At 43.9% G+C, this 23346-nt stretch overlaps 1 protein-coding gene across 1 annotated transcript; it reads left to right on the forward strand.

Annotated features, from left to right (window-relative positions):
* Positions 1-3190: 3190 nt before the first annotated feature.
* Psmd12 (proteasome 26S subunit, non-ATPase 12) lies at positions 3191-22525 on the forward strand. Its single transcript, XM_055592583.1, has 11 exons — positions 3191-3388; positions 10827-10886; positions 10968-11096; positions 11717-11824; positions 14127-14231; positions 16135-16284; positions 16373-16507; positions 17564-17676; positions 18942-19116; positions 20813-20890; positions 22250-22525. Exons 1-11 carry the CDS (start codon positions 3281-3283, stop codon positions 22457-22459), a joined length of 1371 nt encoding a protein of 456 aa, XP_055448558.1. The 5' UTR covers positions 3191-3280; the 3' UTR covers positions 22460-22525.
* The last annotated feature ends 821 nt before the right edge of the window (positions 22526-23346 follow it).

The raw sequence follows: 23346 nt of genomic DNA on the forward strand, positions 1-23346 counted from the left end.
ACACACACACACACACACACACACACACACACACACACACACACACATTATTTGCAAAAACTCCAGCATTCCTCAAATTGCCTTAAGAGTAGGCAATTTACAAAGACAAGCACAAAGACGGGAACATTTCGTTAAGGATTTAGGTACCGGAATGCCAGGATGACACCCAACCTCCAATATCTAGCCACACTCTGACTTCCCTTTAGCTGAACTGTGTACCCGCACGCTCACCTTGTTGGTGCTGCCGCATGGCCAGCCAACAGACAGTCGACCCCTTGTGCACCCCCAAATGGTGATACTCCTCTCTCCCTCCAGCATCCATCCTCCCAACTCGATGCTCCCTGAGAAACCGTGCCTCCATCCAAACCAAACGCTCTGACCAAAAAGCTTCTTTAACCCCTTTCCTGTCACCCATCACCAAACTTTGCTCCATCTTCAGACTCTATCCAGAACCCAGCCACTTCTTGGCACCCCCTCTGCCTCTGCCTAATCCCTATCAGAACTGTTTTCCTTTTGGGTCATTGCAAAAACCTCCCAACCAGTCTCCCCAACTCCTGCCCAAATTTAGTGAGCACACAGCATCCAGACTGAGTTTTTTGCTTGTGGACTTTCTGTGTGTGTGTGTATGTGTGTGTATGTGTGTGTGTGTGTGTGTGTGTGTGTGTGTGTGTGTGTGTGTAAGAGAGAGAGAGAGAGAGATCACAGCACTGAATATAGAATCTATGAATCTATACCCAACTCCCGGCTGATTCGTTCTGTTTTTTGTTTGTTCTCAAGCGCTGTTCCCGGGTGTGCAGTGTGCGTATGCTGCCCCTGCAGGTGATTCTTTTAATATGTGCATAAGCTTAGACTACTCCTCCGTCTCAGACTCCAATTGTTCCCCATCTCACTACAGCTAATACCAATCTGGGGGCTGCAGAGATTTCTCAGCAGTTAAGGCCACTTACTTGGCCTGGAGGTGGAGGCACAGACTTGTAATCCCAGCACTTGGGAGGCAGAGCCAGGCGAATCTCTGAGTTCAAGGCCAGCCTGGTCTACAGAGTGAGTTCCGGAACAGCCAGGGCTACACTGAGAAACCCTGTATTGAAAAACCAAAAAGATAAAAAATAAATAAAAAATACAAAAGGCCACTTGCCCCAGCAGAGGACCTAAGTTCAATGAGCAGCAGCCACATTACAGGGAATCTGATGCCTTTTCTGTCCTCCTTGGCCCATCAAACATACATGTGGTGCATAGACATACATGCAGACAAAAAGCTCCTATGTATAAATTAAAAAACAACAACAACAACTTTCAGCCTACAGTTCCTTTTATTTCTCTGTCAGCAGCAAGCCCTTGTGATGACTGAGGTACCAACAGAACACCCTGTCACAATCCTGACTTTTACAGTTAGAGTTCTTATGCATGGTGCAACCATATCCCGACATCTTTGTAGTTTCCTGTTGTTGCTGGGAAATGTCATGCTGGAGATTGGCCCAGGGCCTTCTGCCTGTAGACCTTCTACCACTGAGCTACTACCAGCCTTCTTCGTTTCCTACTGTAAAGGTTTTAGCCCACATACAGTTCCACATATGTGTGTGTGAGTATTTATATCTACATATATATGATACCAAAGCCAGGGATTTATATTTGCTAGGTAAGCATCATGTCACTGAGTTACATCTCCAATGTTTCTCTGTATATTTATATTTCTTTATGCATATGTGTGTGTGTGTATATATATATATATATATGAGATATGGGCCACCATGCATGGCCAGTGTTTGTTATATTAATGGTTCTCAACTGATTTCAGGCCAAGGTCCCTATGTATATTCCAAACAGACCTCTCTTTACTGTGCTTCAATGAAAAAAATCTTGGAAACTATTTTCCACTCATAAACATCACATACCAATATAGTGTTTAAAGCAGAAACAAAAGTTAAAATAGCAAAATACCCTCAACACCTCAAATATAGATTTATGAGATAAAGATACATATACATGTATCTCTCTATAGAGAGAGATGGAAATCATATAGTCATATATTGTTTTTTTTTTGTATTTTTAGACATGATCTCACTATGTGTCTCTGGCTGACTTGTAACTTGCTACATAGACCAGGAAAGTCTCAAACTCACAAAGATCCACCCACATCTGCCTCCCAATTTTTTTTAGTTTATTTATTATTTATATAGCAATCACCTGCAGGTGTGCCTGCTTGCCAGAAGAGGGCCCCGGATCTCATTATAGATGGTTGTGAGCCACCATGTGGTTGCTGGGAACTGAACTCAGGACCTCTGGAAGAGCTGCCAGTGCTCCTATCCTCTGAGCCATCTCCCCAGACCCTGCCTCCCAAATTAACGAGTGCTGGGATTAATTCGGGATAGAACACCAAGCCTGGCTTTCTGAACTTTTTTTTTTTTTGGTAAGGCTCCTAGGCTATTTCATAGGGATTCAGAGGGTCTATATGATAAAACTTGTTCAGGCCTTAAAAATTGCAATTTTCAGGTTAGGGTGATGGCTCAGCTAGTAAAGATGCCTGCTGCCAAGCTTAGGATCTTACTCTCCAGGCCCCATGGTAGAAGGCAAGACTGACTCCCACAAGCTGTCCCTGACCTCCACATGCGTGTCCATAGACATATAATTAAATAAATGAAAAAATGATGATAATAAAAGATTGCAATTTTCTCAGAAATGTGATCTGAGTTGTCTCAGGGATTCTTGTTATTGGCACGGTGGATTGAGTGAAAAATGCCAAAAACGCTTGTTATATTACCGAGCTGCCTGCCACCTTTTCTCTGAGGAAGCGAGTAGCAATCCCACAGATCAGTGCAAGATTCTCAGAGAAAAACCTTAGAAGGTTTGCCTTCAGGGTCATTTTAGCCTCCTCTCTTGTAGATGAGAACACCGAGGACCAAGGAAAGTCAAGTGGCTCACCGACGGTTCCGGTAAATCGTATTTCGAGGCAGAAGACGTAAGAATACGTAAGAATCCCGCGGTGTCACATTCTCTTCTCAGGCAGTGGGTACCTAGAAGCCAGCTTGGGCCGGAAGACTGGAGCCACTAGCCCCGCCCCCAGAGCAGCCACGCCCACCCTCGGGCCTGCCCCCGCGCAGTGCGTCCCGCCTCCAGGACTGTCTGCAGCACTGCCTGACTGGCGACCAGCACAGAGGGCCTCACGGGGTCCTTCCCGCGGGCTTCCGACGCATTGCCTGAGTGGATGAGCGGGCTGTTTCCGGTGTGAGTGACGAGTGGTGGCCGAACCTGGGGGACAGCAGGGGACGCTTAGGCAGGGACCATGGCAGACGGCGGCTCGGAGCGGGCCGATGGGCGCATTGTGAAGATGGAGGTGGACTACAGCGCCACGGTGGACCAGCGCCTGCCCGAGTGCGAGAAGCTGGCCAAGGTAAGGGGAGGACGGCCGGCTGTTGGCGGGCGCCAGGGGCTGAGTCACGGCGTGGAGCCTGCCTAGGCCTCAGGGGGCCTGCGGGCTGCAGCGCCCATCCTTGGTGTCTTCCTAGCCCGGGTTGGACCTGCTCGAGTGGGAGACCCCGGGTCTGCCCGCTCGGGATTCGCCGCAACCCGAAGCTCCCCAAGCCCTAGATAAGTAGATGGTCACCTCTTCCCTCTCGAACGTGACGCCTGGTTTTAGTGCTTGTCCTCTCTTGGGACGCGAAGTAACGTTTGGTTTAGTCGGTTCTCAGGTTCAGACTGCATCAGAGAGTTTGGTTCCAGTATTACTGTGGCCCAATCAGTTCACGTCCTTAGGTCGTTTCTAAATCGTGGCGTCGTGCCTGGTCTTTGGACAGGAGGACCAGGAAAGGGGTAGTACAGACGTAGTGAACCCAGGACCCAGTGCGTGGTGGTGAGCCGTCCAAGTGAAAGTGTTGTTGGAACACGGAAGGAAAGCTGTTCATTCTTACGGGAGAGAAGCTGACATTTGTATTGGGTTTGAGTAAGATGAAATAAAACTGAGAGAGAGTCATTTCTGGAGGGGACAATATAGGAAAGACGTATTAGGGTATTAATAAGTACATGAGCGGGCAGATAATGAAAAATGGGCCAACATATACATGTTCTGTGGTGCTAGGGATCTAACTCATGCACACGCTAGGCAAGTGCGCGACCATTAAGAACATACTTTGATCCAAACGTTTCCACACTCGGTGCCATGTGTCAGGCAATTTCTTATATCATTTTAGACTTTAAAAAGCCCACGCTGAAAGTGGTTTGTCCAGGGTTAGAGTTAGTAATAGCCAGAACCCGGGATTCAAAACTAAATTTACTCATTAGATACGTTGTTGGTTATTGCTAAGGATTACACCCAGGTCTCCTTAAATTCCTGCAGTTCAGTGTTGAAAGTCACCTGGGATGCACCCACTTGTTTGGTCTTGAAGAGCTTAATATATAAGTGCAGAATGTAGTAGATTCACAAAGCTGATTGACACTGCTGATTTGAATGGGAAACCAGGAATATACATTTTTTTAAAAAACTTTTTTTTTTTTTGCCTGCATGTATGATTGTACATTGCTTGTGAGATGCCATATATATTCTGAGAATGGAATGCAGGCCTTCTGGAAGAGAAGCCAGTGCTCTTGACTGCTGAATTGCCTTTCCACCCCAGGAATATGGATTTTTATATGGAATATTTTAATGCTTAGAAACTGGATGCTGATCTGTCTTAAAATGCTATTTAAATGAGCTAATGAATTAAGGAAACATGAATTAAGCAGGCAAAGCTGTCTCCTGAATGTCCCCTTTGAAAGTAATAGAATAGTGGTGTTCATAGCATCTTTTGCCTTAGAAAGGACAACTCCATCAGCAGTGGTAGCTCTCACACTTAATCCCAGCACTTGGGAAGTTCAGGCGGGAAGAGGAATGTAGACAAGGTGTTACCAAGAAAAGGCCAGTCCTGTTGTGTACGACACAGTTACAAACTCAAGTGCCAGATGCCTTCCTGGGTGGTGGATGAGTAATGGGTATGGTCAAAACAGAGACTGTTTGGGCCTATTAAACCAGTTAAAATTTAAAACGTGCATTATGTGTGAGCTGCATTGGTTATGGGTCAGGAAAGAAGACTGGGAGACGGGTGGATTACATGTTCTGAAACACAGATCCATAACTTTTAGATTTTTCTCACAATTCTGGTAAATTGTTTAGATCTCTTTAATCAGTTTTACTTTTATTCTTTTTTTTTTTTTTTTTAAGACAGGGTTTCTCTGGGTAGCCCTGACTGTCCTGGACTCACTTTGTAGACCAGGCTGGCCTCGAACTCACAGAGATCCTGCCTCTGCCTCCCCAAGTGCTGGTATTGCAGGCATGCACCCCTGCGCCTGGCTTTCCTCTAGCCTTTTTAATGTTTTTAGCATGGCTTTTCCTCCCTGCTCCTTTCCAGGGCTGGGGAGCAAACCGTGGGACACATGCAGTAGGCAAGTATTCTTGCCACTGAATCCTTAACATTCTAGTTCTACTTTGGAGTGTTTGCTGTACACCGTTTTACTTTTATTCGTGCATTATTAATAGCTATAAAGAAAGTTGTGTTCTTCTTAATTGTGACAAAACAAAGTTCAGTGGTTATCCTAAGCTAATCATGCTCAGGTCACCTAGCATAAAGAAACAGTGATCAGTTTTGCTATATCTCATTTCTTGTTTAAAGGGTCATCGGTTCTGTGCTTAATTTTCTTCAGACATTGTTTGCTTCAAATGTAAAAAGAAAATTGAAGGTAAAAATTGTAGGTGCAGACTTGATAAGAATGTATCCGGTGTGGGGCGCGAGAGACGGCTCAGCAGTTAGGAGCATTTGCTGCCCTTCCAGAGGACCTGAAATCAGTCTCCACCACCCTGGCCAGGCGGCTCACTCCAGCTTCCAACACTCTCTTCCAAAGGCACCCATACACATGTGACAAATACACACACACGTCAAAAATTATTAGAAGGGCTAGAGAAATGGCTCAGTGTGTTAAGGGCACTCACTGACTGTTATTCCAGAGACGTGGGTTCGAATCCCAGCACTCACACGGCAGCTTACAACTGTAATTCCAAGGTCTGACACTCTCATGTAGACATACATTCAGGCAAAACACCAATGCACATAAAATAAAGATAAATAAATTAAAGTCTTATTAGGAAGAAGAGTATATCTCATGAGAAAAGTACATTTAGCATAAGCCTTAAAAGAGGTGGCTCACAGGCGTGGTAGCTCACACCTGTAACCCCAGCACTGGGGGAGGCAGAGGCAGGCAGATATCTGTGAGTTTGAGGCCAGCCTGGTCTACAAAGAGAGTTCCAGAACAGTCAGGGACATACACAGACAAACCCTGTTTCAGGGAAAAAAGGGGGGGGGGGCAGACTGAAGTCAAAGCCTGACAGTAAAATTGCCAGACCTCAGTCATTCTGTTTCATATCTCCTTAGTGTGACCTAGGACAGTCCTGCATCTACATTCTAACACACCCAGCAAATGACAGCTGGTGATGCTCCGTGGGTTCTGTAAAGATACCAGCTGTGGTGATCGTGATGTTACAGGCTTATCCTTATGACTATTCATTTAATCCTTACCCGAACCCTAAGAAAGACAGCGAGGGTCAAAGTTGTAGGGTGTTTCGTTGTTGTTTTTGTGACAGGGTTTCTCTGTGTAGCCCTGGTTGTAAACCAGGCTGGCCTTGAACTCAGAGATCCTCTTGTCTCTGCCTCCCAGGCCTCACCATTAAAGGTGTGTGCCACCACTGTCTGGCTGGGTATTTGGATTTTCCCAAGGCTACACAGTGGCAGAACTAAACTGTAGAACCAGTAGTCTGGCTCTAAAGCCTACACTTTTGTGCATTTCATTCTGATGCTTCTATAATGGCCCTTGAGGGCCCAGCAGCAGTATTATGAGATGTTAAAAGGGGCCGGAGGTGGTGGCGCACACCTGTGATCCCAGCACTCTGGGAGGCAGAGGCAGACAGAGCTGAGTTTGAGGCCAGCCTGGTCGACAAAGTGAGTCCAGGACAGCCAAGGCTACACAGAGAAACCCTGACTTGAAAAAACAAATAACAAAAAAACAAAACAAAACAAACAAAAAAACCCCCCAACAAAACAAAAAGCAAAAAAGACAAAGGGGGTCCTGGGTGAAGATCATCTCTTCACTTTGTTTTAACTGAGTCTCAAGGGGCCGCAGTTCAGCAGTTGATAGTGCAGAGGACTTTCTGGTTGACTATGGGGTCCTGGGTACATGGTTATTTAAAGGCTGCTTACAATCTTACATACATTATATTCTGTATTCTTTGTTTCTCCTACTCCTCCAGTCTCTCTCTTTTGTTTGTTTGTTTGTTGCAGTTGTCTGCAATAAAAAGCACATGAAGTGAAAAACAGCATGATGGTTGTTAACAGCTTTTTTAAAAGACCCCTTTAAGAAGGAGATCCTGTGAAGGCTTTTGTGGTAATGTTGTATTAATTCCTTGCTTAGGTTGTTAACAAATTGGACCTCTCAGAGACTAATGGAGGTATATTTAGAAAATGTATAGATAGATGCCTAGCCCTTAGTGACATTGAACAAACTCTGGAGTCATTACCTCATCTACAAGGTTTTCTAGGTGGGGAAAATGAGTCCCGCAGGTTACATGTCCTGACACCCTGGTTTTGGATGTTGTCATCTTACTCCCTTTGAGTTGAAAGGCTGACTGGAAGAGGTGGCATTTCCGGAGCTGTGGGAATAGACAGGAAGAAGATGCATAGTCATTATGTTAAACATGGAAAAGCGGGAGGAAAAGTGAGATGGTTTGAGAACTAGTTGTATTTAATGAAGTTGATAGTGGTGTACCTCAGACAGCACTAACTTGGCATCCAAATTAACTTGTCACACCCTCCTTATTGTGACAGTCAAGAATTGTAAGCCATTAAGATCATCTGAATAGCTTAACATGTGTTGTGTGCAAGTTGGTTATAAGGAAAGCTATAATTAAACAAGAATCCAGGCCTAGCCAGACATGGTGGCACATGCCTGTAATCCCAGCACTTGGGGAGACAAAGGCAGGCAGGTCTCAGAGTTTGAAGCCAGCCTGGTCTACAAAGTGAGTCCAGGACAGCCAAGGCTACACAGAGAAACTCTGTCTTAGAAAAACAAAAACAAAAAACAAGGGTCCAGGCATAAGAGAACTCACAGACCACTTGGCAGGTAGGAAATGTATATTAGTCACTATTATAAAAGGTCTGAAAAATTACCTTCAAGCTAAATATGGTGGTTGAATAAGAATGGCCCCATAAGCTTATATGTTTGAATGCTTAATTACTGGGGTGGGGAAACTATTTGGAAGAACTAGAAGGCTTAGGAGGTGTGGCCTTGTTGGAGAAAGTGTGTTCAGGTTTCAGAAAGCCCATTCCAAGCTCAGTCTCTCTCCCTTTGCCTGTGGATCAGCCACATGCTCCCTACCATGGTGATAGCGGACTAAACCTCTGAAGCTGTAAGCCAGACCCCAATAAGATGCTTTCTCTTCTAAGAGGTGCCTTGCTTATGGTGTCTCGTCAGCAGTAGAAGAGCAACTAAAACACTAAACATGATGGCTCTCACCTGTAAGCTTGTCATAGGGGAGGCCAGGGCAGGAGGATCATTGTAGATCTGAGGGCAGCCTGGGCTACAGAGTGAGACCCTGCCTTAAGCAACAAAGGCGTCTAGAGCAGTAGTGCATGTTTGAGTAATGAAGCCTCACATGAGCTACCTTGCTAAGCAGCGATTCCAGAGTTTAAATTTTACTGAGACTACAAAGATGGTAAACTTCAGAATATAGTTCAGGGTCATTGCAAAGCAGGGCCAGTAGGGTCAGTAGTAAATGAGTGGCTGATTCAGAGAGCACTTGCCAAGAACGCCTTTCTTTTTTAAGATTTATTTATTTTATGTACATGAGCGTGCTCTGTTTTCATGCACACCATAAGAGGGAATCGGATTCCATTACAGATGGTTGTGAGCCACCGTATGGTTGTTGGGAATTTAACTTAACCGCTGGAAGAGCAGCCAGTGCTCTTAACCCAAAGTTGAGCCTTCTCTTCAACCCACAAGAAATCCTTTCTAAGATGTCCTTTGATGTCTTGTTGATCCTGCAGGGCATGGTCTACAACAATGTGACTCTCTCCCCTCCCCCTATAGGGTGTCCTGCTTCCCAGTCAGTGTATTCCTACACTCTACCTGTTCACAGCAACAAGCATGACAGCTGGCTTAGTGAGTGCAGGATGTTTGGCATTTTAACCCTTCTTTTTTTTCACTTTATTTTCTTATTCTAACCATTTTGCTATAGAGGTTACTTTAAGCAAAGCACAGTCATCCTCAGTAAGGGAAGCAGCATGCTGTAATGGAGGGCTTGGGGGCCTAGGATGAGAAGAGCCTGGGCTCTGGTTCTGTGGGTGTTTCTGTGGTTGATCAAGTCTCTTAAACTCTCTCTTGTAACCTGTGAAATGAGGTGACAGTCACATTTGCAGCAGACTTCCTATCACTGACTCTTTGTTGTGGCTTCCTAGCCTTCTAGATTTTGTTCTCCCCGTTGGTGAACACCAGCGAGAGCCGTGCTGTACACGGGTCCACGGTGCTTTCTGAACTGGAGCCCCCTTTCGACTAGAAAGCATTGTTAAAATGTTATATTCATGTTCCAGATTTATTATGTCTGAACAGGCCATACTCTGTGCTGTGTGGTTTGACTGGGATTGTAGTTCAGTAGTAAAATGTGTGTTCAACACATACGAGAACCCATGGTTGGCAATCCCCAGCCCCCAGTGGGGGGGAAAAATATGTTTTACAGATTATCTTGGAAAATATGGCAAACTCCAGAAATATTTATAACCTAAATTCAAAAGCTGTTAAAAGGGTATGGGTGAGGGGCAGTGTTTATGAGTTGTCTGTGACTGTCATTAGAAAAACAATGGGTGAGGCACTGGAGGTTGAAGCCAGGGCCTTGTTTGGGGGTGTTAGAAAAGCATTCTGCTACTAAGCCACATCCCAGGCTAGCTTCAGGCTTGTAGGCCTCTTTACCCCACTCCCCTCAGCTGTCTTGCTCACTTTCTCTCTCCTCCCATCTTTCCAGGGTATATTTAGTCTGTACCAGCCCCTCCTTAAGAGCACAGGCTAGCTTGTGGGTGTTTTCTTCCAAACATTTCTCCTTCTATTTGGACTCTTCAGAGTCCTACCAGTTAGGAGTTCTGTACAGAACAAGATAAACAGGTATCACTACTCTGAGTTGGTAAATTAGAATCCAAAACAAAGGCTCTCATCTGTTTCTCAGGTGAGACATCATTGTAGTTACAGGTTCAGTTTTTCTTACATGTTAAAGAAAAGTTTGTGGGTGTGGGGTTGTGGGTCAGTTGGTAGAGTGCTTGACTCCCATGCAAGGGGTCCTGGGTTCTACCCCTAGAACCTTACAAACCAGATGTGGTTATGTATACCTGTAACTTTGGAAGCAAGGAAGTAGAAATTCAAGGTCATCCTTGGCTACATAATAAGTTTGAGGCCCAGCCTGGACTACATGAGACCCTGCCTATCAATGAATGTATGTATGTATGTATGTATGTATGTATGAATGAATGAATGAATGAATGAATGGGACAAACGATAAACTTGTGGACTGTGCTGGAAATGTGGCTCTGTGGTGGAGCACTAACACACAGAGGAAAGAAGAAATGCAAGCTATGGGTCCTGAGTACAGAATCCCTAACCTAAAAACCCTGGAGGCGGAAGCTTTTCACAAATGGAGAGAAACAAACCAAGCAGTTAGGGATAGCATTTTCCTTTGGAATGGACTTTGAATTAACTCTCCCAAAGCGTAGGTCAAGTGCTGGCTCTGTGTTGGGGCTTCCATTGCTCACTGCTTTCTCTTATTTCAGGAAGGACGGCTTCAAGAAGTCATCGAGACCCTTCTCTCCCTGGAAAAGCAGACCCGCACTGTGAGTAGATGGTGGTGCACCCCACCCTTCACGGCGATGCTTTGATGCTGCCCGTTCACTTACGATGTTTCATCTTTGCAGGCCTCTGACATGGTGTCCACGTCCCGCATCTTGGTTGCAGTGGTGAAAATGTGCTATGAGGCTAAAGAATGGGACTTACTTAATGAAAATATCATGCTTTTGTCAAAACGGCGAAGTCAGTTAAAACAAGTGAGTTCCTGATTTGCTTTAGAAACACAAAGACCTAGGCCTAGACAGGAGCTCAGCAAGTAAATCCTTCTGTTGCCAGCCAAGCCTGGCAACCTGCGTTCATGCTCCAGGACCCACATGGTTGGAGGTGCTGACTCCTGCAAGATGTCTTCTGACCTGCAGGTGTGGGCCATGGCAGACCCGCTCACACACATAGTAAATAATATCTAAAAATTACATTTCTTCTTTGGTTTTTTGAGACAGGGTTTCTCTGTAGCCTTGGCTGTCCTTGGACTCATGCTATACTCAGGCTGACCTTGAACTCAAGAGATCTGCCTGCCTCTGCCTCCTGAGTGCTGGGATCAAAAGCCTGTGCCACCACTGCCTGGCCCTAGAGATGGTTTGAAATCCTACTGGAATCTCTCTATGGAATTTCCCCCCCCAAGCTAGGCATGGTGCAGCATGCCTTTAATCCTAGCATTAGGGATGCAAGGCAGGCGGCTCTCTCGGAGCTCTGGGTAGCCTTGTGTACCTTGAGAGTTCCAGGCCACACACAACTCCACAGAGACTCTTTCTCAAAACTATTCTTTTCTATTTGAAGAATGAATTGCACTTCTGAGTGGTTTATCGTGTTTTCTTAGGCGGTTGCAAAAATGGTTCAGCAGTGCTGTACTTATGTGGAGGAGATCACAGACCTCCCAGTCAAGCTGCGGCTAATTGATACTCTCCGGATGGTTACGGAAGGAAAGGTGAGTTTTCTGTTGAAATGACATCTTACCTGCAGTCTATGAGGGTTATGTGCTTCTGTGAGCATGTTTGTGTGGCCAGTTTGTTAGTTTTGTTTTGTTGTATGACAAGGTCTCTCTGTGTAGCCCTGGCTGACCTCAGACTCACTGTATAGACCACACTGGCCTAAAGCTCCTACAGATCTGCTTGCCTCTTCCTCCCAAGTTCTAGGATCAAAGGTGTGTGCCACCATGCCAAGGTTGTGCCACCAGACCCAGCTGAGAATTAAGTGGTCTTATCCCAAAATTTATGTAGCTTTTTGAAAAATGAAGAAAGAGATTGGGACTGAGAAGAGGTTTCACTATGTAGCCAGGCTGGAACTTACCCTTCTTTTGCCTTGGCATTTTGAGTAACTAATTGGGTGATACGACTTTTTAAAATTAATCAAGATCTATATGGCTGAAGACATTATAGATACAAGGAAAATAATATGTGTAAAGGTATTTAGGTGGACTTACAACATGGCCCAGTGGCATGCCAAGCCAGATAGCCTTCCTTTGATCCCTGAGACCCACATCTTTTGATTTGACTTATGTGTGTACTTCATTGCATTAGCATTAGCACATATGTGCGCACACACAAATGTAAATAAATAATAAATGACTTTTACAAAAGAAGATAACAGGCAGGCTCAGTATCGAATGCCAGTAATTCCAGCACTCGGGAGGCAGAGGCAGGCAGACTTCTGAGTTCCAGGCCAGCCTAGACTACAAAGCCAGTCCAGGACAGCCAAGGCTACATGGGGGAAAAGGGAGAATTACATATCTGAATAGTTAGTATCATTGGGAATTCAGGTTTGGGGTTGGGTGTGGAAGGGGTTGCTGCAGAGCATGAAAGCTCATTTCAGGCTCTTTTTTACTTAAGATTTATTAATTTATTTTCTGTGAGTGTTCTGTGTACATGTACACCTGCATGCTAGAAGAGGGCACCAGATCACATTACAGATGGTTATGAGCTACTGTGTGGTTGCCAGGAGTTGAACACAGGACCTCTGGAGGAGCAGACAGTGCTCTTAACCACTGAGCCATCTTTCCAGTCCTTCATTTCAGGCTCTTTAGGTGTTACATTTTTGATGTTTAATTTGTTGGAAATTTAAAACCTGCTAATTTTATAGCTACAAAAAATGCTAGCAAGCCAGTTATGGTGGTACACAGCTTTAATCCCAGCACTTTGAGGAAGAGGCAGCTGGATCTCTAGGCATTCCAGGCCAGCCTGGTCTACACAGTAAGGCCTTGTCTCAAAAAATAAAAATTAAAAAAAAAAAAAAATTTAAAGCTAGCAGTGTTAATTATTAGCAAGGTCAGATTAGATAGTAGATAGCATCTTTCGTGGTCCTGTCTAGCTTCAAACTGGAGGTCCTGCTGCAGCTCCCTAGTACTTCCTGGTATTATAAGTATGTGCCTTATCTGGCCTCATACATCTGGTTGTTTTAAAATTGTATTTAATGATGAATGGGGCTGGTGTATGTTTTGGTGGCCATGCTTAAAGTAAATAAGGACTTGAGTTGAGTCCACAAAATCCAGAACAAACCCTAAATCTGGTTTAGAGCCTTGGTACAATTTCTGATGTTGAACTCTGTATATGCTTGTTGCAAAGTGTTATCTTGCAAATCTTTTAAAGCCACTTTTTGTTTTCTGTGCCGTTAATACAGCTGGGGATCCTGTTATTTGTTAAACACAATAATTTTGTATTTAGTTTCCCAAAGCAAAATTGAAAAATTATTTTTTAAAAAATTTATTTAGCTATTTATTTATTATGTATGTGGCTACTCTGCATTTATACCTGCACTCCAGAAGAGGCCAGCAGATCTCATAGGTGGTTGTGAGCCACCATGTGGGTGCTGGGAATTGAACACAGGACCTCTGGAAGAGCAGCCAGTGCTCTTAACCTCTAAGCCATGTCTCCAGCCGAAAATACAATGTTTTTAGGTTATTCTACTTTATTTATGTATGTTGGGTGGTGCCCACAGGGGCAGAAATGAGCATGCTCCCTTGGAGCTGAGGATACAGGCATTTTGAGCAGCCTGATGCGGGTGCTGGGATGCAGACGGCCGTCCTCTGGCTTAGCAGTTGACTGAGCCGCCTCTCCAGCCCTGGGGAGTGTTTTATGAAGATGCTTGCTTTTGTATCCTGTGTGGAGTGAGATCTCTCGCAGTGTGTGGGGCGAAGTGTGCAGTAGGATGACGCTGTTAGACCTCATCGTTCTGCCTTTTAAATGTTAACATGTTTCTGCAAGAGTTTTGATATTATCAGTTTCTCTTTGTAGATTTATGTCGAAATTGAGCGTGCTCGACTGACGAAAACCTTAGCAACTATAAAAGAGCAAAATGGCGACGTGAAAGAGGCTGCCTCCATTCTTCAAGAGTTACAAGTAAGATGCTTGGGGACCTTGTAAACTTTATGCTGAGTTGGCGGTATTTTCTTGTGGAAGTGGCTTATTTTGACACCTCTGCTTCTTTTTGCTAAGTCGCTTAGAGTAAGCATGTACACAGCACAGTGTTCTTTGGACCCTGAAAACTGATTTTGTAAGCTAACCTGCTAAACAGAATTTGAAGAAATGTTAGCATCAACAGATTGGTCTTAGTTTTTGTAGAATTATTTGAACATTTGAGTTCTCCTTAGATTTGGGGGGTGGTTTTTGTTTTTGAGTGGATTAGGGGGTTTTCAAGATAGGGTTTCTCTGTGTAGCCCTGGCTGTACTGGAACTTGTTCTGTAGACCAGGCTGGCCTCAAAGTCACAGAGATCTACCTGCCTTTGTTTCTTGAGTACTGGGATTAAAGGTGTGCATCATTACCACCTGGTTCTGTTTAGAATTTTAAAAGTAAATGCACTTTGCCTTAGTAATATACTTTTAAATTACTGGCTTTATTCTTAGTGAATGATTGGTTACAGGTAAATTTATAGACCATTTCTTCTCTTTTTTTTGCAAAGAAAAATTGCCGTAGCTGGGAGACTAAGAGCTCAGTAATAAGTGTTTCCCTTGCATATAGAACCCTGCGTTTCATTCACCAGAGCGCTCTAAACGCACAGACTGATAGAATGGGCATGTGTATTTTCCTCTTTAGAGCTAAGCATTCTGAGGAAAGACATGAAGTATCACACTAGAAAGTGTTACCTGAACTGTGCTCAAAAATTTCCAGTCACTTTGGTGACTTCACACCCTCTGGCATCTTTTAGAGGCTGCCCTCTAGGTTAACCAGGTTACTCTGACATTCCAGTCGAGTTCCCTATGCACCTGCGCTAACGAAAGGGAAGAAAAGTTTACTGGAAGGTCCAGTGCCCTGCATTGTCTTCATTCTCTGATCTTTTTTTTGTACAAGCCCTAGATCCGTTATTTCAGTAGTTCTCAAACTGGAGGGTCAAATGGCCCTTTCACATGGGTCTCCTCAGATATCTGCCTATTGGATATTTACATTACGATTCCTAACAACAAAATACAGTTAGGAAGTAGCAACAAAAAGAACATTGTGGTTGGGCTTCACCACAAAAATAAGAAAATGTGTTAAAGGGTGTCAGGAAGGCTGAGAACCACTGCTGTACATACTTCATCCTGGGAACCATCACACACAGCGTGGCCATGTTTCCCCAACTTCCCAGCCAAGGGAACTGGACTTCAGAGGCAGTAAATGACTGGTCCAAGGCTGCTTTCGGCCTTCAAACTCATTATTTATTTATTTGTTTGTTTGTTTGTTTATTATTGTCACCGTCATTGTTGTTGTTGTTTTTCAAAATAGCATGTGTCTGTGTATCCCTGGATGTCCTGGAACTCTCCCTATAGACCAGGCTTGACTAGGTCTACCAAGATCCACCTGTCTTGTCTTCTGAGTACCAGGATTACCCAGTTTTCTCATAGTGAGTTTCAGAACAGCCAGAGCTACATAGTGAGACCCTGTCTTGAAAACACCATTTTTGTGTGTGTGTGTGTGTGTGTGTGTGTGTGTGTGTGTGTGTGTGTGTGTATGTGTATAAATGTGTGTGTGAGAGAGAGGTGTGTTTATGTGTACACAGATGCCCATGGAGACTGGAAGAGGGTATTAAATCCCTTGGAACTGGAGTTAGAAGCAGTTATGAAACACCTGACATGGGTGCTGGGTACAGAACTTGGGTTCTGTGGAAGAGCACCAAGAGCTTCTATTGCTGAGCTGTATCTCCAGCCCCATAACATTTTATATAATCGCCACCACTGTACAAACATGAAGTTGTATCTGACCTGGCTAGCTATTTTAATATCCACTTAAGTGATTTAAACTTACTTGAGGAATTGCCTTTCTAGGTGGAAACCTATGGGTCCATGGAGAAGAAGGAGCGAGTGGAGTTTATTCTGGAGCAGATGAGACTCTGCCTAGCTGTGAAGGATTACATTCGCACACAGATCATCAGCAAAAAAATTAACACAAAATTCTTCCAGGAAGAAAATACAGAGGTGAGCACTGTCTCTGCACAACCTATTTACATTCAAACTGTTTGGCTGGAAACCTTGAGCCCAAACTTATTTTGTGAACTTCTTTCAGAAATTAAAGTTGAAGTACTATAATTTAATGATTCAGCTGGATCAGCACGAGGGGTCCTATTTGTCGATTTGTAAGCACTACAGAGCCATCTACGATACTCCCTGCATTCAGGCAGAAAGTGAGAAATGGCAACAGGTAAGGAGACATGCAGTGACCTGATGCTAGAACACCTTCAAGGCTGGGGTGCAGCTCAGTCTAGAACCCTTTCCTGGCTGGCAGAAGGTCCCCAGTTTGATTCCTAGCATAAGGAAGAAAAGAGGGAAAGGTGACTTGCATTTTTGCCTGGTTTTACATAGCTGTAACTGCCATAATGATGTGCTCCATGGTGCTGTGCTTTCTGCTTATTGTGTCAGACTAAATGGGATGATTTTACAAAAAAAGAAAGAAAGAGAAAAAAGATTCTGTTTAACATGTCCCATAGGTTACAGATACCAATAACTTTAGGAAGTTGTTTTATTAAAGAGGAAGAGAAGCCAGGTGTGGTAGCACATGTCTGTGATCCGAGCACTTGGGGAGGCAGAAGCAGGCGGACTCGGTGAGTTTGAGGCCAGCCATGTCTACAGAGCAAGTCCAGGACAGCCAAGGCTACACAGAGAAACCCTGTCTAAAAAAAAGAAAAGAAAGAAAGAAAAGGCTATTTTTCCCACACGTATCCTGGACTGGCTTGAACTCTATGTAGTCAGAGCTAGCCTTCAACTCCTTTTGGTTCTGTATCCATATTCCACTACTGGAAGAGACAGCTGCTATAAAAACTACTTTCAAACATGAGAGGATCACAGCAAGTTTGGGCCAGCCTGTCCTGCATAGTAAGTTCGTGCCAGTCACAGCTACATATTGGAGCCCTGCTTTAAATAGTAAAGAAAAAGAAAGAGTGGTTATGGCTATGTGCAACGTTTATGCTAACTTAGAACAAGAACTTGCCTTTGTACATTTGCCCCCCAAATTAATTTTGGTCTTTCAAGATAAGGTTTTTCTGTATAGTCTTGGCTGTCTCAAAATTCACTCTGTAGACTAGCGTGGCCTCATTCAGCTCCATCTGATTCTGCCTCCCCAGTGCTAGGATTAAAGGTGCCACTACACTGGGCACCTTTCTAAGACTTTAGTTTTTGAAGTTAGGGTCTGAAAGTTGCTATGTTTTGCTCAATCCCATTATGTTTTCAGTTACATGTGAACTGTTTACAACTTCCTCAGGCTCTGAAAAGCGTTGTTCTCTATGTTATCCTGGCTCCTTTTGACAATGAGCAGTCAGATTTGGTTCACCGGATAAGTAGTGACAAGAAACTGGAAGAAATTCCCAAATACAAGTAAGTGCCTTGTGTCACTGTAGAAATCTGATCAAGATCATTCCCTGTACGCATGGTTGCTGCTAGATCGGAGTAGAGAAAGTATTATTTTGGTTAATAATCTGTTTTTAAAGGTTTCATCACTAATAACCTGGACTTCATATTCTTCGGGAGTATGTTCATTTGAAGTGTGTCATATGTAAACTGACACATTTCTTCTCAAGTGACTGGCTTTTCATTTTGTTTTGTTTTCTTTATAATTAATTTTATTTCATGTGCATTGGTGTGGGGGCATCAGATCCCCAGGAACTGGAGTTACAGACAGTTGTGAGCTGCCATGTGGGTGCTAGAGATTGAACCTGGATCCTTTAGAAGAGTAGCCAGTGCTCTTAACCACTGAGCCATCATTCCAGCCTTGTTTGGCTTTTGTTTTAAAAAGCTTTTTTTCCTTTTCTGTTTGACTAGTGTGCTTACATTTGTTTCAGAGATGGATAGGCATAGTAAGGAGACCATGTTTGACAGAAGGGAATCTCTTCATATTATGGGAAATAGCACAATAATTGACCAAAGTCAAGTTTGTCATGTTTTACTAAGCAAGTGTGGCAAGAGTTTGATTTTTTTGGTTGGTTGGTTTTCATTTGTTGTTAATCAAGCTGAGACTTTCTAACCTGAAATGCTTGGCCTGAGATGTTTATTAGATTTTGAAATCTTTGCACGTGCACAATGTGATATCTTGGAGTGGGGCCCAAGCCAGAAGTTAATGAATGTTTCATTTTTACCTTACATAGGTAGCCAGAAGACAGTTTTAACTTTTTAGTTGAACCATCATAAGGTAGAGGTGTGACTGTCATTGTTCCTAGTTCTGAATCATGATTAATCAAGTGAGGACTCATTTTCTTATACTTGGTCACAAGTTTAACATTTTAGACTTCCCAGGCTACGTCCATGAGGTCACATGTGGAATTTTCAACCTGTGGCATCATATCAGCCTTTGAAAGGTCTCAGGGCTTGGGCCTGCAAGATGGGTAGTGAGTCAAGGCTTCTGAGCCTGACAGCCTAAGTCACTCTCAGAGCCCACATGGTGGGAGTGGAACCAGCGCCACAAATTGTCTGCAGACATTAGTGTACCATGACACATGCACCCTCAGCCAAACACGTACACACAAATCAGTCATCAGCGTGGCAAGAATGAACTTCCAGTGGGGAGCACCTTGTACTTAGGGTTTGATTAGCAGCACTCACCCTGTTGGGCAGATCTGAAATGCTGAGTTGCACGAACTTTACAGGGATCTGCTGAAGCTTTTTACCACAATGGAGTTGATGCGCTGGTCCACACTTGTTGAGGACTATGGGATGGAGCTACGGAAGGGCTCCCCTGAGACCCCAGCAACTGATGTCTTCAGCTCTACAGAAGAAGGTGAAAAGAGGTGGAAAGACTTGAAGAACAGAGTCGTGGAGCATGTAAGAATGGGCAACGGGCTGCCTGCTGGCCCGCATTTTACATTGTCTTAGAACTAAGAATGGGTAAATTTGAGCATAAACTATTTCCCCTTTCTGTTGGAGGGAGCATGGAGACAAAGGTCTTACTATGTACCCTGGTAAGCCTAGAACTCTATGCAGACCAAGCTGGTCTTGAACTTGCACTGATCCTGCTGCTTCTGCCTCCCAAGTTCTGAGATTAAAACTGTGGGCCGGTAGGCCCAACTATAAACCATTTGTTGTTTGAATTTTTTTTTTATATGTGTGCTTGTATGTGTACTGCATGGATGCAGTTCCTGTGGAGGCCAGAGAAGGTATCAGACCCTGTGTTTCTAATTCTTTACTTCAGGACTAACTGAGTTTCCCATTTTTGGCTTTTCAGAAGTCAGGTGTAGTGGCTCACTCCCATAATCCCAGCCCTTAGAAAGCTAAGGCAGGAGCATTGCTGAGAGTTTGAGCTGTCTGCAGTATATAACTAGATCAGGCTAGCCAGGGAACTCAGAGAAACCCTTTCTCAAAAAGAGGAAGAAACAGAACAGGTAGCTATAGATGAGCAGTTTTCATTCTGGGAGAATACCACAGGATCCAAAATCTTAAAAGCAAACATGATGGCTCATTTGGGGAGGTAGAGGCACTAAGATTAAGCGTTCGAACCCATCAGCTGCATAGTGGTTTTGGAGCCAGTAAGAGACCCTCACAAGTCAGTGAATGGGATCGTTGATTGTGTTCAAGGGGTAAAGGAGAGTTAGAGTTGGGAACACAGAGCATCTCAGGCTTCCTGAGGCTCCCATTGCTTTCAGTCCTGATAGATAGCAGAATGCCTTTTTCAAAGTTAGCTTCTTTCCCTGTGAGTCCTGGTGTTTTGCCAAGATCTAAAGTTAATGAGTAACAAGAGAATCTTTGTCTAATTTCACCACGTGCCATAGGAAATGTAATAATTATCATTTTTTTGTTTCGTGTTTTGTTTTGAACTAGGGTCTCGTGTAGCCTGGTCTGGCCTTCCAAGTCACCATGTAGCAGATCTCTGAATCCCACCTCCCACGAGCTAGGGTTTTAGATAGCGTTCAAATCACTGATATCGTTAATCCAAATTTAAGACAGACCTCTACTGTACAGATCATCCTGGTCTCCATGGAGTTCTAGGCCTGCCACGGCTACAGAATGAAATGCTACCTGGATAAATTAATGAATAAGACACTGTCTCAATAAATGAATGAATAAATGATCAATCAATAAAAATATTTAGTTCAAATAACTACAGAAGCCAATCTTTACCTTAGAATTCAGTTTTTCTTTTGAAATTTAGAACCAGCTTTTTTCTGTTTGTATTGGGTTTTTTTTGGGGGGGGAGGTTCAGACAGCCAGGACCCCTGTCTCGAAAAACAGCCCCCACAAACAAAACAAACAGAAAAAAGCTGGCTGTCCTGGAGTTTTCTCTGTAGACCAGGCTGGTCTCAAACTCACAGAGATTCCCTGCCTCTGCCTTCTAGATGATGGGATTAAAGGCGTGCAACCACCACTGCCCAGCTACCAGCTTCTTTCTAATAGGGGAGCTGTAGGGAAACAAAAACAAAAAGCAAAACACAGCTCTGAGTCCCATGTTGCCAGTAAACTTACCAGGATGTGTAAACAGCTGGATTTTCAGTCCTACTGACTACTGTTGTGTGTCCCCTGACAGAACATCAGAATTATGGCCAAGTACTATACTCGGATAACAATGAAAAGGATGGCGCAGCTTCTGGATCTCTCTGTGGATGTAAGTTCTGACTTTATGTGGGTGTTATCTTGAATACAAAAAGAAAAGTATCCAAAGTAGTAAGTTTATAGTTAAATTAATATTATTTGTGCTAGCTAGACCTTTACTTACATGTTGGGGGAAGTCTAGGTTCAGTCCCCAGTAACCCCCAGAACCAAATTTACATTTATTAGTTTTAAGTTCACAGTGTGTAGTATAAAAATGTTGGGAGAACCACAGAAACATACTGCACAGATAAGGTTTGTGAGGATGCTTGACTGACTGCTGAAAAGGTTCAGGGCTGATTGGAGGAGGAGTGTGGTCACATTTATGTGTGTTATTGACAGCACGTGACATGCAGGAGGTGGCGTATGCCTGTAACCCCAGCACTTGATGACCAGGAAGATCTGGCGCTTAATGCCCCCCCTCTGCTACATAGTTTGAGGCCATCCTGGCATACATGGGACCCTGCTTTCAAAAACAGTAAACAAAACAAAACAGTAAAGAAAACAAAAAGATGTAGGAGTTAACAGCCTGAGAACCCATTTCTGTTATAGCAAGAGCATGTAACAGTTTGTCCAAAAAAAGAAGAGTCAGCCAGACACGGTGGCACACGCCTGTAATCCCAGCACTCGGGGTGGCAGAGGCAGGCAGATCTCTGTGAGTTCAAGGCCAGCAAGTGCAGGATAGCCAAGGCTACACAGAGAAAACCTGTCTCTGGAAGAAAAAAAAAAGTTGCCACACTTCAGAGATGAATGGCTTCCCTTTTGATTAGCTGTTAGTTCTTGTGGACAAGGGCACCAGAATAGCATCATTTATGTGTGACCTTGTAGTCACCTCGTGGCAGAGCATATGTTCTTAACTGGCATTTCTGGAAACAAGTATACCGTAGCGCCTTTAAGAGGTAGCTGTAAGTTGGGGATCCAGCTCAGCCTTGGAGTTAGTACTTGGTCTCCATGACCTCGAGTTTGATCCCCAGCACTGCAGAGAAGAAAGGAGGGGAGAGCTGTAAAAAGTGGGAAGCCAGTTCATTGTTGGTACACCAGCCCTGCTCCCTGTTCCCACCAGGGCTAAATCTTCAGGGTCACATTAAGCCCTGGCTCTGCTTTGGTGACAGAGTCTACCACATTTCCATTACTTGAATATATAGGCTGCCCTCCAACTCCGGGTCTTGATTCCACCTCCCCAGTGCTGGGAGCTGTCAGCACACCTGACAGGAAACACATATTCTCTTCACTTCTTAGATGATCAAGTGTTGTAAGTACATTAGGTCAGCAGTTGACAAGGAACTGTCAATGCTCTTCGCCTTCGTATTCATGGATGAGGAATTTAGAGTGTTTATCCTATAATTATCCATCATAATCCAATTTGTCCTCACAGGAGTCGGAGGCTTTCCTCTCGAACCTAGTCGTTAACAAGACCATCTTTGCTAAAGTGGACAGGCTGGCTGGAGTCATCAACTTCCAGAGACCCAAGGATCCAAATAACTTATTAAATGACTGGTCTCAGAAACTGAACTCGCTGATGTCTCTGGTTAACAAGACGACACACCTCATCGCCAAAGAGGAGATGATACATAATCTACAGTGAGGGTGTGGATGCTTTTAGAAGACAAAGTGGGAGGTCATTAAAAAGAAAGACTGTTTTCATGGTGTATATGTTGTTTTTTCTTACTCTTCGCCCTTTTGTCTAAAATTTTAAGGTAGTGAATGTGTTTGAGCCCCGTCTGCCTTTTCCACACCCTGGTTTCATGTTAACTCTGCTTTGAAATTGGTGCAAAAAAGTTTCACATTTCCACTCTGAAGATGGAAAGGTTTGTGTCTCAGCTTCCCTGAGTATGTTCTATTCACATGACAATAATAAACACAGGATGTGTGTGTTAGCTCTTGAAGTTGCCTGTGCTTCAAGGGGTAGTGATTTAACAAGTGTCTATAAATAATTTTATCATAAAGCATTGATGACTTACTAGAATAAAAATCAACATAGAACACTCAAATGTTCTGTGTGTTCTGAGTTGTTCTATGTGTTTTGATACTGAGGAAGTCCCTGGTAGAATGCATTTGGAATATAAGCATTCTTCCTCTCAAACTAAACTGTGTGGTGGAGGAAAATGACCTTGAACTTTTGATCCTCCTGCCTCTGCTTCCCAGGTACTAGGATTGCAGGTAGTACTGGGATTGAACCCAGGGCTTTGTACAGGCCAAGCAAGCACTATGCCAACTCAGCTATACCTCCAGCCCCATAATCAAAGTTCAGTTACAGTAGTTTGATTATTCTGTTGTTTCCATGCTATTTCTTTTGGTTTCTGTTTTGAGGTGGTCTTCCATAGCCCAGGCTGACCTGGAATTTGTCATATGATGGTAAATGACCATAGACTGCTGATCCTCCTGCCTCCTAGTTCCCAGGAACTAAGCTTCAGGCATGCACTTGGACATGGGCTGCTTTCTGTTAAATCCTGTTACTGGACTCGTTCTTGT

This window comes from Psammomys obesus, unplaced genomic scaffold, assembly GCF_907164565.1.
Source record: "Psammomys obesus unplaced genomic scaffold, mPsaObe1.curated_primary_1811, whole genome shotgun sequence".
In the NCBI taxonomy this organism is placed as follows: Eukaryota; Metazoa; Chordata; class Mammalia; order Rodentia; family Muridae; genus Psammomys; species Psammomys obesus.

Excerpts from the sequence above, each read along its gene's own strand:
- Psmd12 (XM_055592583.1), top strand. The coding sequence starts at position 3,281 with ATGGCAGACGGCGGCTCGGAGCGGGCCGATGGGCGCATTGTGAAGATG. Across the intron at positions 11,097-11,716 it reads GGCGAAGTCAGTTAAAACAA|GCGGTTGCAAAAATGGTTCA; the intron begins GTGAGTTCCTGA and ends GTGTTTTCTTAG. Across the intron at positions 17,677-18,941 it reads GAAGAAATTCCCAAATACAA|GGATCTGCTGAAGCTTTTTA; the intron begins GTAAGTGCCTTG and ends CGAACTTTACAG.